Source organism: Marmota marmota, unplaced genomic scaffold (assembly GCF_001458135.2).
Source record: "Marmota marmota marmota unplaced genomic scaffold, marMar, whole genome shotgun sequence".
Classification (NCBI taxonomy): domain Eukaryota; kingdom Metazoa; phylum Chordata; class Mammalia; order Rodentia; family Sciuridae; genus Marmota; species Marmota marmota.
The window spans coordinates 4,389,194-4,403,510 of NW_026000026.1; the positions used below are offsets into that span (position 1 = coordinate 4,389,194).

Sequence of the window (14,317 nt, forward strand, 5' to 3'; positions counted from 1 at the left end):
ATTCAATTGTATATAGACCCCTGCTGTCCGCCTCAGGCGCCCGCTACTTTGGAGTTCTCCCGGGGATTCCTGGGGAGTTCGAGTGGGTTGGTGAAGTGGTAGAGGGTGTTCCGGTTGGTGTGTGGTGTGCCTAGAAGGGATGAGCAGTGAGCCAGGAAGAACCTGAGGAGATGGAAGAGGCAGAAATACAGTAGGTGACATGCTTTTTTGGGAATACCGAGCAGAAAATGCAGGCACACCATACACCAACAGGAACACCCTCCACCGGAACTTCACCAACCAACGTGAACTCCCCAGGAATCCCCGCGAGAACTCCAAAGTAGCGGGCACCCAAGACCGACAGCAGGGGTCTATATACAATTGAATACACAACCTGTTTCAATCCAGCATCATCTTAATGGCTCACCTCTCAACCATTACTTCTGGCAAAATGCCAGGGGCCATTCCGACTCCACTGTGGCTCTCAACACACACCAATAATCCCAGCTACTTGGGAGGCTGAGGCAAGAGGATCGTTAGTACAAGGCCAGCCTAGGCAACTTAGCAAGACCCTGTCTCAAAATAAAGTTTAGAAAGGGGTCAAGGATATAGCTCAGTGGTAGAGTGCTTACCTAGCATGCAGGAAGCACTGGGTTCAGTCTCTACTCTCATAAATTTTAAAAATACATTTGAAAAATCTCACTACCCTGCAGTAACCACTAATAACATTTTCTGCTTTCTCCGGATCTTTTTCCTATATGTGTCTTTATAATATGGCTTATTCATTGGGGCACTGGGGATACAGTGGTGAGTAAACAGACCACCCTGGAACCTGCAGTCCCTTCAGCTGCTACACCGTTTCTTTGTTCCCATTTCAAGCCACACTTCAAGAAAGGCTGTCAGCAAGCCGGGTGTGGTGGCACACACCTGTAATCCCAGCCACTCAGGAGGCTGAAGCAGGAAGATGACAAGTTTGAGGCTGAGGCTAGCCTGGGAAACTTCGTGAGACCCTGTCTAAAAAAAAAACGGGAGCTGTCAGCAATCTTTGGCTCCCTTTCTCACCCACTGTCGTTCTCTGCTTGCTGTGTTTGGCTTGAGTTCTCACCACTTCACCAGGGAGCCTTTTAGCATACCCCGTGCTGTCATCCCTGTGGATCCTGACTGTGCTCAGCTGACTCATGTGGCATTTGTCGTGTGGGCTCGTTTCATGTCTCTTGGAACATTCTCCACTCTTGGTTCATTTCCTTTTGTCCAGCCTCCGGCTAGTGCTTCCTGCCTCCCTGACTTGTAGCGCTGCTGCTTCCTGAGTTCCGTCCTCAGACCCTTTCTGTCCATTTGCTTCCTAAGATGAGTCCATCTAATCCTCTGGCTTTGAAGTCATTTGGACCGATGATGATTCACAGATTTATATCTCAGGCCTGCGCTGCATCCACTCTTACCTGCTTCTAGTCCCTTCTAGCAGCAGCAGACTAATCTCTGTAAAGATGAATCAGATCATTTACTCCCTCTTTAAAACCCGCTAGTGACTTCCCGTTACAGATAAAATAAAACTCTAGTGCCTTCCCTGATCCACGGGGCCCTCCTGGACCAGCTCCTGCTGCGTGTTGACTGCATCTCCCCCTGCCGCCCCTCACGGCCTGCTCCAGCCATTCTGGCTCTGTCCCGCTCCTCCAGAACTGTCACTTGCTATCCTCTTGCCCAGCACGCTCTGCCCTGACTCTGCTTTTCTTCAGATCTCAGCTTAACTGTTACTCGTCAGCCAGCCCATCCCTGACCACGCCATTGCAGCCCCTCTCTCACCTTCAGTCACTCTCTGTCATTGAACAGGTTTATTTCTGACATTTATTTGAACCTGAAATTATTATGTTCACTTGTTTATTTTCCACCTTCCTCTCAGTCCTTCCCCTACTCTGCTAAAATGCCGAGCTTTACAAGAGTTCAGGCACAGTCTTTTTCATCATTGTACTCCCAGCCATGGAATATGACATGTACACTAGGTGTTTGCCGAATGTTCCAGCAACTGAATGAATTAACAGGCAAGTGAACAAACAGGCTTCCTGCCCTCATAGAACTTACAGACTAGTTAAGCAAAGAGCTAAGAACTATTATCACACAGATGTATGCATAATTAATTACACATTGAGACTGGTGAACTCTTTTTTTTCCCCCTTTCAATGCTTTATTTACTCAAATTACTCAATACAATTTCACTCTATAGGTTCTTAATCAGTCCTTAATGCTAGGCACTGCAAAAGACATAACCAGTTCCCAGTAAACAATTCTAGATTAATTCTAAGCACTGCGAAACACACTTAATCAGACAGGCTAATGACAGACATTCTCTCTGCATGCTAAGTTCAAAAGTCTTAAGCCTTAGGCTTTAAGTCCAGCAGATGCACACTCACTCAGACCACAGTGACCAGGTCCGGAACCAAGGCAGGCTTCTCCTGGCATGGAGTGGATGACCAGTTGAGGAGGGGGGCGTAGGGAGAAGTTGCGGCTCTCACCAAGGTCCAGATGAGGCTTAGAGTTTGAGAGCGGTGAGGATCACTCAGAGGCTCAGGAAATGGTGACAAGTGATGGAATGTCAGGTTCTCATCAGGCTCTCCAGCTCAAGTGCATCCTTGTTTCGGCTGGCTCGAGACTGGTGTACTCTTACCTGAAAAGGAACAAAATTTGGCAGAGACAATCATGAGTCCAGTTTTGGATTTAACAAAACTGGGACGTCCAAGCACGTGCATGGGGCAGGCCATTTGGTTTCTAAGCCTGGACCTCAAAGGATATCCTTTCCGCCACAACTGAAGATTTTTAAAAATCACAGAGTCCTCAGTTTGTAGATGTTAACTGCAGCTGTGAGCATCAATGAGAGCAGATAGAATATCTAATGAAAGAGGATGGAATGGAAAGAGGCAGATCGAGGAAGATAAGCCAGCAGATGAGGTTAAGAAAGAGTGGTCAGAGGAGGAGAACACAGGGAGCATGGTCTCAGAGGCCAGGAGAAGAGCGTATCCAGAAGCCCCATCAGTACTGCTCCAGAGCTGTTGAAACCCAGCTCTGCACCTGGCCTGCAAGGTCCCTGCAACCCTCCACCTGGCCTCCCTTCCCAGGGTTCCTCGCTCCTCACCTCCCTTTGCCCATTACTTGCCAGGCCAATCTTTTCTTCCTTGCTTGAGCCGAGTCCCCCCTCCTTGGGGGTTCTGCACTTCTTTCTGCTGCCAGAACACACCTCTGTTCAGCTCTGCTTTTATTTTCTTTGTTTTAACTTTTCTAACCTGGAGGTATCACTGCTTACCTAGGCTGGTCTCAAACTCGTAGATTTAGCCATCTTCCTGCCTCCGCCACCTGCGCAACCCGACTGCAGCCACGCCTCACCGTGCCCAGCTCTGCTCAGCTTTGTTCTACAGCCTGCTCCATCTCAGCTCAGGGGTTGTTGCCTTCTCCATAGGACCTTCCCTGAGCACCCCCTTAAAATAGAATTCTTCTCTGACGACGGCCACTTCTACCTGGAGTTTTTCTTCTTTGCTGTATTTACCATGACCCCAAATCATCTTGTTGATATACAAAGCAAGGAACTCCACAGTATCTTACTCACTACTGTGTCCCCAGCAGTTATGTCCTAAGAATTCAAGATTTATTAAATGAAAAACAGCAGTTATTAAGGAATATGTATGATAGTAATGTATTCAGTTAAAAAAGCATGAATATATTTAAATGGGAAAAATGAATTAGAATTTACATTGAAAAGTTAGTGCTAGTTTTCTGTGAATAATGAAATTTCAGATTTTATTTTTAAATTTTGCTTCATTACATTTTCTAACTGTTCAACAGTGATTATTACTCAGATTATTTTTAAAATAAAATAATATAGGGCTGGGTGTGGTGGTGTACACCTGTAATCCCAGCTACATGGGAGGCTGAAGCAGGAGGATCAACAGTTCAAGATCAGCCTGGGAAACTTAGCAAGCCCCTGTCTCAAAATTTTTAAAAGGCTGAGGATATAGCTCAGCGGTAGAGCACCTCTGGGATCAATTCCCACTTCTGCCAAGAAAAAGAAAAGGCTTCCCACTGACCTCCCCTTCCCCTTTCCTTCAGCATGCCCTGCAGGCAGAAGAGGAATGTGCTACCAATGAAGCCTCGGATTTACTTTTTGTAAATAAATACATGTATCTATGTCTTTCTATTTTATCTATTCTTTTAAATAAATATATGTAACCATGCCTTCCCATACTGACTATGAAAGGTTTTAGGGTTTTTTGTTTGTTTTTTCATTTGGGTACCAGGGATCGAACTCAAGGGCGTTCAACCCCTGAGCCACATCCCCAACCCTATTTTGTATTTTATTAGAGACAGGGTCTCACTGAGTTGCTTAGCACCTTGCTAAATTGCTGAGGCTGGCTTCACTCAAGATCCTCCTGCCTCTGCCTCCCAAGTTGCTGGGATGACAGGTGTATGTCACCACACCCAGCTTATGGAAAGCTTTAGACCAGTTTGGAGTTCTGTCTTAAAAAATACAGGCATTTGGGCTGGAGATATGGCTCAAGTAGTAGTGCGCTCGCCTGGCATGCATGAGGCACTGGGTTCGATCCTCAGTACCACATAAAAATAAAATAAAGATACTGTGTCCACCTAAAAGCTAAAAAAAAAAGTAAATATTTTTTTAAAAATAGAGGCAGGGGGGCTGGGGTTGTGGCTCAGTGGTGGCACACTTGCCTGGCATGTGTGAGGCCCTGGGTTTGAATCCCAGCACCACATATAAATAAAGGTTCATCAACAACTTAAAAAAAAAAATGTTTACCAACCAAAATAGTGATTGTTAACACTTGATCTTTTCCTTTCAGGCTAAGCTACTATTTTCAGATGGAGAAAAAGTAATACCTAGATTGACCCATGAGCTTCCAGGAATAAAGGTTAGAGGCACTGTGTCTGGGGGTATTGGAGGGGAAAATAAATCGGGCTGGGAGGCATAGGAAGTATGTAGGCTCAGAAGTTTCCTGCACCACCCATTGGTAGGGTCCAGGTCAAAGAGTACCTGAATGGGCTGCAGGGGCCTGGGTCGGCGGCAGCCAGAGGACTACAGGCCAGGGAATCTGTCTTCTACACCCCAGAAGACCCACAGCTCCCAGGCACGGCCTTCCACTGATTCCCTTCCCTTTTCTTCCAGCGTGGCCGGCAGGCAGAGGAAGAATGTACCCACCGAGGAAGCCCCGTTCCCAAAAAGGTAAGCCATTTTCTAGCTGGGAGAGGGTACTTCCTCCTGTACTCTAGGCTGTTCTAGGGACCGGAGGCCGAACCCTAGAAACAGTCACACTGTTTCACTCCCAAGCATCATTTGCACTCTCTGGAAAACTGCCTTCACCAGGGGACCCTGGATATGCTGTTAGGGCGGGGTGGGAGGTTGGTGGGGAGTGTTCCCCAGGGTCAGGGCTCTGACAGCTGTTCTTTGTGGCAGAGGAAAGGACGGCCTCCTGGACACATTCTGTCAAATGACCGGGCAGCAGCCGGCATGGTGTGAGTAGAGGCCGCCAGTGTGGTGAGAGCTGAAGGGAGCAGAGGGACAGTTGTGATCTCGGAGGGAAGGAGGCCACAGTTCTGTGCCTGTGAAATCAGACCTACCTGCTTAATCCCATAGAGGAGTGTTTCCCTGGTCTAGGAGTAAGGAGGTGCGCAGTGAGAATTTTATCCTGGTTTTGCCTCAGAACAGTTCAGCCCAGCTTGAAACACAGTCATTTTCATTGTGGTGTATATCAAATGCTTGTGGTTGGCCTAAGATACCTTTTGGACTTCCCTTTTTAATCCTTACAGCCACCCCCTTAAAGAAGGTATGATTCATTTAGCAGACAAAGAAAAAGAGAAGAAAACAAGAGGAAAAAAAGAGAAAGACTCAGAGAATTACTTGCCCAAGGTCATACTGTTAGTAAGGGAAAACTATACCACACTGTCTATGGAATGAACCTTTGCAAAGTTTTGTTTGTTTGTTTCACATTCATAGGAATTTTGAACCCAGAGCTTCACACATGCTGGACAAACACTTTGCCACTGAGCTACATCCCCATTTTTTTTTTGTTTTTAAGAGCACTTTTAGGTTCATTACAAACAGTGGAAGATAAAGAAGTATTCCATATACTCCCTGCTTCCCCATTTGCACAGCCTCCCCGTTATCAACCTCTGGCACCCACATGGTACATTGGTTACAATTGAGGAATCTACTTTGACGTTACACCAGAGTCCACAGTATACATTAACACTCACTCGTAGTGTTATTCATCTGTGAGTTTGTACAAGTGACAGGTATCCACTGTTATAGTATCACACAGAGAATTTTCACCAACTAAAAGTCCTCTGTGCTCTACCTGTTCATCCCTTCCCACCCCTGAGGTTTAAAGAGTTTTGAAGCAGCAGAATCTTTTTTTCAAACACAACTTCATGGAAACTCAGTATATGAAGCAGATAAAGTCATTCTTCTGGTAAAGGGGAATAAGGATAGTTTGAAACCACTGACATAGGAGAGAGAATAGCATTAATTGCCATCCCTTAGATTTGTCTCCTCCTGGGTCAGTTTGGTTCCTCATGAACACAAAATGGGTAGGGCAAGGGCTGGGGGTGTGACTCATGGATAGAGCACTTGCCTAGCACGTGTGAGGCCCTGGGTTCACTCACTCCCCAGATGGCACAAACAAAAACAAAAACAGGTCAGCTGCTGCTGTTATCTCCTGCAGACAGATGAGAAAGCTGCAAGTTCCTGGACTTGCCCTCCTGCCCAGTCATATCAGAGCCAGGGCTGAAGGGAGACTGTATGAGGCCCTACTACCATTAGCAACCTTCCTTCCAGTCTTGGCCCACCTTGGAGAATTCACCTTTCTTCTTTTCCTTTCAAGCAGATGGAAGCCAAAATCCTCTGAACCGATTCGCCGGGAAGGCCCCAAGGTATAATTTTGTAAGCATGTTATGTGAGCATGGCAGTGACCAGTATCCCAGAGAGACTCAGCCAAGGCTCTGGGGACCCAGTGAGGGAAAGGGGCATGGGTGGTATAGGATGTGTTCACACATTCTACAGCCATGTTCCCTTCTCTACCTCCAGCAACCTGGTCCTCCTGAGAAGATCCCATGTGAAAATTGGAATGAGGCACAAAATAAAGAAAAGGCCAGGCTGGGGCTGTAGCTTAGTGGTAGAGCACTTCCCTAGCATGCGCAGGCCTTGAGCTCCATCCCCAGGGCTGCCAAAAAAGAACAAAATTCTATAACAAAGAGGAGCAGGAGTCCCTTATTCCACAAGTTCACGAGTGGTCTGATACTTTGCTCATTACCTAATATTGACAGGCACTGCCTAAATCTTTGTTTGACTTATCTCATTTAATCTTTATATCAAATTTATGAGATAGGTTCTATTATCATTTTGTAATGAGGAACTTCCTTTCCTGCCAGCTCCCCTACAGGTAAAAATTATCTTCTCAGTTATCTTATGCTCTTAGTACACTTGAGTTTCGCCCAAATCATACAGCTAGCGAGAAAGAGCCAAGTCTCAGGCCCAAAGTCTGTTGACACCACTAGCCTCTGCTGCTTCCCAAACAGTTGTTTACAAGCTTTTTTAAGGATTGAATCCTTTATTTCAATAAAGTAATTGCTGGAAGCCCAGTAAAATAGATAAAAGTACCGCAGTCTTCATTGGAGCTGTGTCTGGAAGACACTGGCCTCCTCTTCCCCCGGTCCTCTCTGCTCTCCCGCTGGTTGTCAGGCCTGCCTTCTAAACTCTGCTTACTCCCTTAAAGCTGGTGGCCGTGAGCTCTCCCAGATCTTTCTGTTCTCTCCAAATCTCCCTCTGTCTTGGTGAGTTCTTCCTCGGCAGTGGCCCTTGGTTGTCCCCAGAATACTCCCCTTGGCCCACTTCACCTAAAGCTTTTCGGCGAATGATCTAAATCATCCACTCTGTGGTTTCAGGGACCACCATCTGCTAAACTCCCCAGTCTCTTGGGGTATCACAAACCTTTCTTCTTTAAAATCTGTATATCCTCCTGTCTGCTAGACCTTTCTGCCTGCAAGTTCCATAGGCATTTCAAAAGCAGCATATCTAGGGCTGGGTTGTGGCTCAGCAGTAGAGCGTTCACCTAGCACATGTGAAGCCCTGGGTTCAATCCTCAGCACCACATAGAAATAAATAAAAATAAATAAATAAATAAAGGTTGTTGTGTCCAACTACAATGAAAACATAAATATTTTTTTAAAAAGCATCATATCCAAAATTGAACTTGGAATCTTTCCTCACTGACCCTCCCTTACATTGCTGCCCTCAGTCATCGTCCCTGTTCTTTTCCACCGCCTCCCTACATCCACTCAAGTGCTGAATGACTCCACCTTCTGAGTACGTTCAGTCCCTATTACTCCTCCTCCTGACTGCTGCCTACCTCAGCCCTAGTCTTGCTTCAGTTCTGCTTGATCACAGCAGCCTCTAAACTGCTCTCCCTGCCTGTCACCATGCCCCTAAACCCATCATCCACACTGCTGGAAGGTGAGCTATTTTTGAAGCATGGCTGATTCTTATATGTTCAGAGGCCTTCAACAAGTCCCCAGTGCCTGAATAAAGAAAAGGACAAACCCTTAAAGGTGGCTTCCTGTGACCTCCCTCCTCCGTGTCGCTCTCTCCCGCCTCAGCAGTTCTGCTCCCTGGCTGGCTTTCTCCTTTAGCAACACAGAATTGCTCGTGGCTTCTCCAGCATGCCAAGAGCTCCCATCTGCCTTTACACATGCTGCCCTCTGTCTGGAAATGCCCGTCTCCTCCCCTCTACCCTGTCCAGCTCATGCTCACCTTTAAGAATTAACTTGAGGACTAGCTCTTCGAGGAAGACTTCCTGACTGACCATCTGCTTTGGCACCACTCACAGCCAGCATTCAGCCTTGTCATTGCCCCATCACATAGTGGCCTGATTATTTGTATCTATGTCTGTTTCTTATTCATCTCTTTATTTCCACCATCTAACACAGGGCCTAGTATATTAAAAGTACTTCATTTCCTAGTAAACTATTGAACGAGGGATAAAGACAATGGTGAGAAGTGGTGGGGACAGGAGTGTTTCTGTCCTGCTCACCACATTAACCCCACCCTCACCAGCCTCTCTTTTTTATACAGTGGGACCCAGCTCGGCTGAATGAAACTACCACCTTTGTGTTGGGCTCTCGAGCCAACAAGTGAGTCTAAGAGCTTTGGTGCTAATGGAGGGGCAACTCGGGGCTCAACTACTAGAGGCTCTGCCTGATGGAATCCTTACCACTCATCTTTTACTTTCAGGGCCCTAGGGATGGGGGGCACCAGAGGGAGAATCTACATCAAACACCCACATCTCTTTAAGGTAGGTGAGTGCTGGGATGTCGGCAGGCCATTGCATTGGGAGCAGATGGCATTGGGACTTGTACATAGCACAGACAAGCTTGGAACACACACTGATGTGGGAGTCCGGACATCTGGGTTCTGGTTACTCCTTCCTCATTCACTTTTTTACCTCTTGTGATTTACTCAGACTACTTTGCCTCAGTGATCACAGCTGCTTTCCTTGCATGATGATTGTGTGCCAAACACGGTTTTAAAAGCCACACTTACATGATGTCATGGAACGCTCCTTTAAGATAGGTATTGTAGCCAGGCGTGGTGATACATGCATGTAATCCCAGCAACACAGGAGGCTGGGGCAGGAAGAGCACAATCAGACGCCAGCCTCAACAGCTTAGCAAGACCCTGACTCAAAATAAAAAGGACTAGTGATGTAGCTCAGTGGTGCAACACCCTGGGTTCAGTCTCCAGTACAAAAAAAATATATATATATATGATGGCATTAGCCAGGTGTGGTGATGTGAACCTATAATCCTAGACAAGGGAGGCTGAGGAGGGGGAACTGCTTAAGCCCGGGAATTTTGAGGCCAGCCTGGACAACACAGGGAGATCTGCCTCAAGGAAGAAAAAAAAGTATTGTTATATTTATCCAAAGGTGAAAAAAGTAGATGTCAGGAAGGCTAAGTGACTTGGCCAGAGTTACTCAGCTGGTAAGTAATGAGTCGGGATCAAATCCAGGACTGCCTTCACCAGAGCCGAGCGCCCAGCCCCTGTATCCAGTTGTCTGTGAAATAAAGCAGCTGGAGCAAGGCAGGCTCCCCTCTTCAGAAGAGATGACTCTTCCCTGGAGAGCAGCTTGCTGTGGTTTCCACTGTTTGAGAAAATAATAGGGGAGATCTTAAGTTAATCCACTCTTAGATGGATTTATTATATTTCATCAATTACAAAACATCCACATAGATTAAAATATAGTACTGCAGCCGGGCACAGTGGCACACACCTGTAATCCCAGTGGTTCAGGAGGCTGAGGCAGGAAGATCACAAGTTCAAAGTCAGCCTCAAAAACTTATTGAGGCCCTAAGCAACTCAGCAAGACCCTGTCTCTAAATAAAATACAACAAAGGGCTGGGGATGTGGCTCAGTGCTTAGGTACCCCTGAGTTCATTCCTCGGTTCCAAAAAAAAAAATAGTACTGCATAATCAGACGCCAGCCTCAACAGCTTAGCAAGACCCTGACTCAAAATAAAAAGGACTAGTGATGTAGTCTTGTGGTCTTGCATATGTGTTCCAGACAGTTTTTGCACCTATACATAAGGCTTGCTGCTCCTTGCCAGAACTGTGTAGCCCCTTTGGGGTCCCAGATCTGCCTGCCACACCCTGTGCAGCTCTTTGAGTACTTTGAGGGGCAGAACTGCTGGCTGTTTCCCAGCATTCTGACCCAGGACTTCCAACACACAGAAGTAGCCTACTTGCTACTTCTTTATTTTCCTTAGTGTCTTTACTTCTGCTGTTCCCTTTACCCAGAAGACCTTTCTCCTCCACTTTATCTTCCTGTTATTTAACATCTGCCTCCCCCAAGAACCCTACTTGTGTCCTCCCCTAGATGGATATTCTCTGGGACTTGCTGTGAATTCCCATCAACGTGGTTAAGAGTGTGATTTCAATCCGGGTTCTATACTTACCAGCTCAGCCATGTGACCTTAAGCAAATGGCTCCACGTTTCTGAGTCTGTTTTGTCATATACAAAATGTAAAATGAGAATGATGATAGACCAACCTCTTGGGGTTAATTAAGAGAGAATGTAGTAAAGCACCCAGCATAATCCTGTCACATAGAAAGGGACTCAGCAAGTGTTAATCATTTTTATTAGCATAGTTCCCCAATTCTAAGATCTATTTTCTGTAATAAGCCCCCAACCCCCTTTCACTTTACAGTGGGTGTTACCTCTTTTTTTTAATTTTTTCATTCTAATAAATGAAGGGAAACTTTTTATTGTTTTCCTTCACAGTTCTCTGTTAGTGATCATAAGCATCTTTTTAGTCATTTACAATCTATTTGTATTTGTTCTGTAAACTGCTTAGTACATTTTGGCCCATTTTTCCATCCTTCAAAAGACATTATTTGAATTCTTCATTTCCTCTTTTAAACTTTGTAATCACAGAGATATAAATTCATTCTTCTCATTAAAAGATTCAAGCAATACACAGGAGGTAATAGGGAATAAGACACAAGTGCCCCTCACTCCTGACTCTGTCTTCCCTCCCTGAGGTCACCAGCAACCACAGTGGTACATATCCTTCTCTGCGAGCATGTGCCTAGAGTGTGTGTGCAGGCATAGTGTGCATGCCTGTGTTCTTGTCCTTTACTGATATTTTACTTATTCAGATGATACTTTACATAGTTGTCTCTGGTTTTATTTTTTTCACCCAAAAATTGATTCTATGTTTTGAGAAAGGAAGCGTGTGAGGATTCGGAGTATATTATTAAACCTCTGGGATTAGTTCACAATCCCTGGCTGCCTGGGCTTACTCTGGAGATTAGTGAGGCCTCTTTATGTACATGCTAGACAAGGTCTTGTGGTAAGAACTGCTCAGGGGCCAGGAGGAAAGCCCTTCACACGAGGCTAATGTCTCCTCCTGTAACTTCATCCCTCACAGTATGCAGCTGACCCCCAGGACAAGCACTGGCTGGCTGAGCAGCATCACATGCGGGCAACAGGCGGGAAGATGGTAAGTCTTGTTCACTCACATACTGCTCAAGGCCCACCCTGCACAAGGACCAGGATTCTGGCTATTGGTGACAGCTTACCTTCAAAGTCTGAAAGATTTCCTAAACCTTAAGGATGTGGCAAGGGACATACAAGGCCCATTGCTTCGTGCTCAAGAGCAGACCGTAATCCCTGTGTTCCCTTCCCTATCGGTAGTGTTCTTTAGCTCCTCACTTTCCCTCCCACCCATTTCCAAGACCACTTTTTTTGGATCGAATTAGTTGTGCATAGGAATGGGCAGTTTAATACTTCATAGTACTTTTCCCTTGCCTGCCCATGGGTGGATTTAACTCATTGATCACCACAGTCTTCTTCTAAACAGCTCTAGAATCTTCTCAACACAGTACTCCAGGCAACACTCGTTGTCAGTAGGAGTTTGCACATGCAATGAAATGTGTGCCATGCCTGGCAGCCCCTTCCAGGCTCGCTTCCATTCTAAGAGTTCTCAGTTAAATCGAGCAGTAACCTTAGGAAAGCTGTTGTGGTATATATCCTAAAATAATTTGTAGGGCTTTGCCCATCACATGCAATGTCACCTGATGACTCAGTCCCTCTACTGGGACCGCTCCTGATAGAATCTAAAGGCCTTGTAAACTGGTGTGCCATCTCCTTTCTGACAATGAAAGCTACTTTTATTTTATTGTATACTGTGCCCACACTTCATTTCACAAAATATTTAAGGGAACTTCCTACTTATATATAAATAATAATAATAAATTGATGGGTAACGGGAACAGAACCTAAAGTTAAGCCACCCACCAAGAGTAGTTTAGGGACAAGTTGGGTTTTTTCCCGTTGCTGACCTGGGAGACCTTCTTTGAGTAGTTGTGGATTCATCTCTAGGCCCCTTTCAAGGACACCTGATCTGTTACATAGTTCACAGAACCCACAAGATGAAGGCAAAGTACTTAAGGAACTCACAATTAGTCCTGACCCTAAGACTGGAACCAGAGTGTCCCACAGAAGAGTTTCTTCTATGGTGAATAACATCCCCTGTAAGGTGAGCTCACAAGAGGACCCTGGGCCCCTGCAGACCACAGTGGGCAATGCCGTTCTACAGGGCCCAGGGCAGTACAGTGCAGCCCCATTACTAGACCACAGTGCTATTTATCATGTTCTCTCTTTTGCCACAAAGCTCAAAACCAAGTTATCTTAATTGCCAGTTAGCAAATAGCTTCCTCCTTCTCTTTCCAAGTATATTTTGCCACTCTCTTACCATTTTGTTATAGTTCTACTCGACACCTTTCTTAAAACAGGAAAGGCCCTAAATAAATTAAGTCACCAGAAGCCCCAGGAGGTGGTGTGTGCCTGTATTACCTAGGAAGCTAAGGCAGGAGGATCGTTTGAATCCGGGAATTTAGGGCCAGCCTAGGCAACTAGGCAACGTGGCGTATCCCTATCTTGGGGCTAGGAATGCAGCACTTGCCTACCGTGTGTGACGCCCAAGGTTCAATCCTCTGCACCATAAAAACAAAAACAAAACAAACCCCCCATCTCAAAAAGAAATTCTTTTTATTTAAAAAATAGTCACCAGTCCCTATTCTCCCCCACTAAAGTTTGTATGTGAGTGAAAGATTTTCTCAAGGAACCATTCTCCTGACAGTCTTTCCATACTTACTCTTCCCTACTGAAGCAGGCACAACATGTTTAGTAAAGTGTTATCAGGGTGGCATAAAATGAAACAGGCATTTGCCATTCTCCTTTCTTCCTGGCAGGCCTACCTCCTCATCGAGGAGGACATCCGGGACCTTGCTGCCAGTGATGACTACAGGTAAAGCCAGCAGGTCTTCTGCCCCCCACCCTCTCCTCTGCCTCAAAAGTGGCCCCTGGGATTGGGCGAGGCCCACATCTTCCCTTGCTTTAACTTTCCTCCTCAATGTCTATTCTAGAGGATGCCTGGATCTGAAGTTAGAGGAGCTGAAGTCCTTTGTCCTACCCTCCTGGATGGTTGAGAAGATGCGAAAGTACATGGAGACACTACGGACAGAGAATGAGCATCGCAGTGCTGAAGCACCTCCACAGACCTGAGGCCAGGACCCCTGGCTACATTTGGCAGCCCACCTCTAAGACCCTCTTCCCCACACAGCTGAGGCCACCACTGGGTCTCTTCCTAGGTGGATCTCAGCGGCATTAAGCTGTGCATGGGCTAATTTGTAGTGACTCACTGCAGAGCACCCCCAGACTGGCATATGGTTCTATATTTGTAAAGTTATTGGGATAAGAAGCAATTAAAACAGTTTGTAATAAACACA

The 14,317-nt window shown here is 46.0% G+C and overlaps 1 protein-coding gene across 2 annotated transcripts in view; it reads left to right on the forward strand.

Moving 5' to 3' along the window:
- Nucleotides 1-14,317, forward strand: part of Dnttip1 (deoxynucleotidyltransferase terminal interacting protein 1) — a 26,995-nt gene extending 12,678 nt beyond the window's left edge. The window contains exons 5-13 of one of the 2 annotated variants that reach the window (XM_015478909.2): nucleotides 4,818-4,886; nucleotides 5,141-5,197; nucleotides 5,429-5,487; nucleotides 6,858-6,903; nucleotides 9,101-9,159; nucleotides 9,260-9,320; nucleotides 11,956-12,027; nucleotides 13,781-13,836; nucleotides 13,955-14,317. In XM_015478909.2, the coding sequence (XP_015334395.1) occupies nucleotides 4,818-4,886; nucleotides 5,141-5,197; nucleotides 5,429-5,487; nucleotides 6,858-6,903; nucleotides 9,101-9,159; nucleotides 9,260-9,320; nucleotides 11,956-12,027; nucleotides 13,781-13,836; nucleotides 13,955-14,093 (618 nt within the window). In that variant the 3' untranslated portion in view covers nucleotides 14,094-14,317. Of the gene's footprint in view, nucleotides 1-4,817; nucleotides 4,887-5,140; nucleotides 5,198-5,428; nucleotides 5,488-6,854; nucleotides 6,904-9,100; nucleotides 9,160-9,259; nucleotides 9,321-11,955; nucleotides 12,028-13,780; nucleotides 13,837-13,954 lie in introns of both variants that reach the window. The other variant, XM_015478906.2, reaches the window with a different exon arrangement.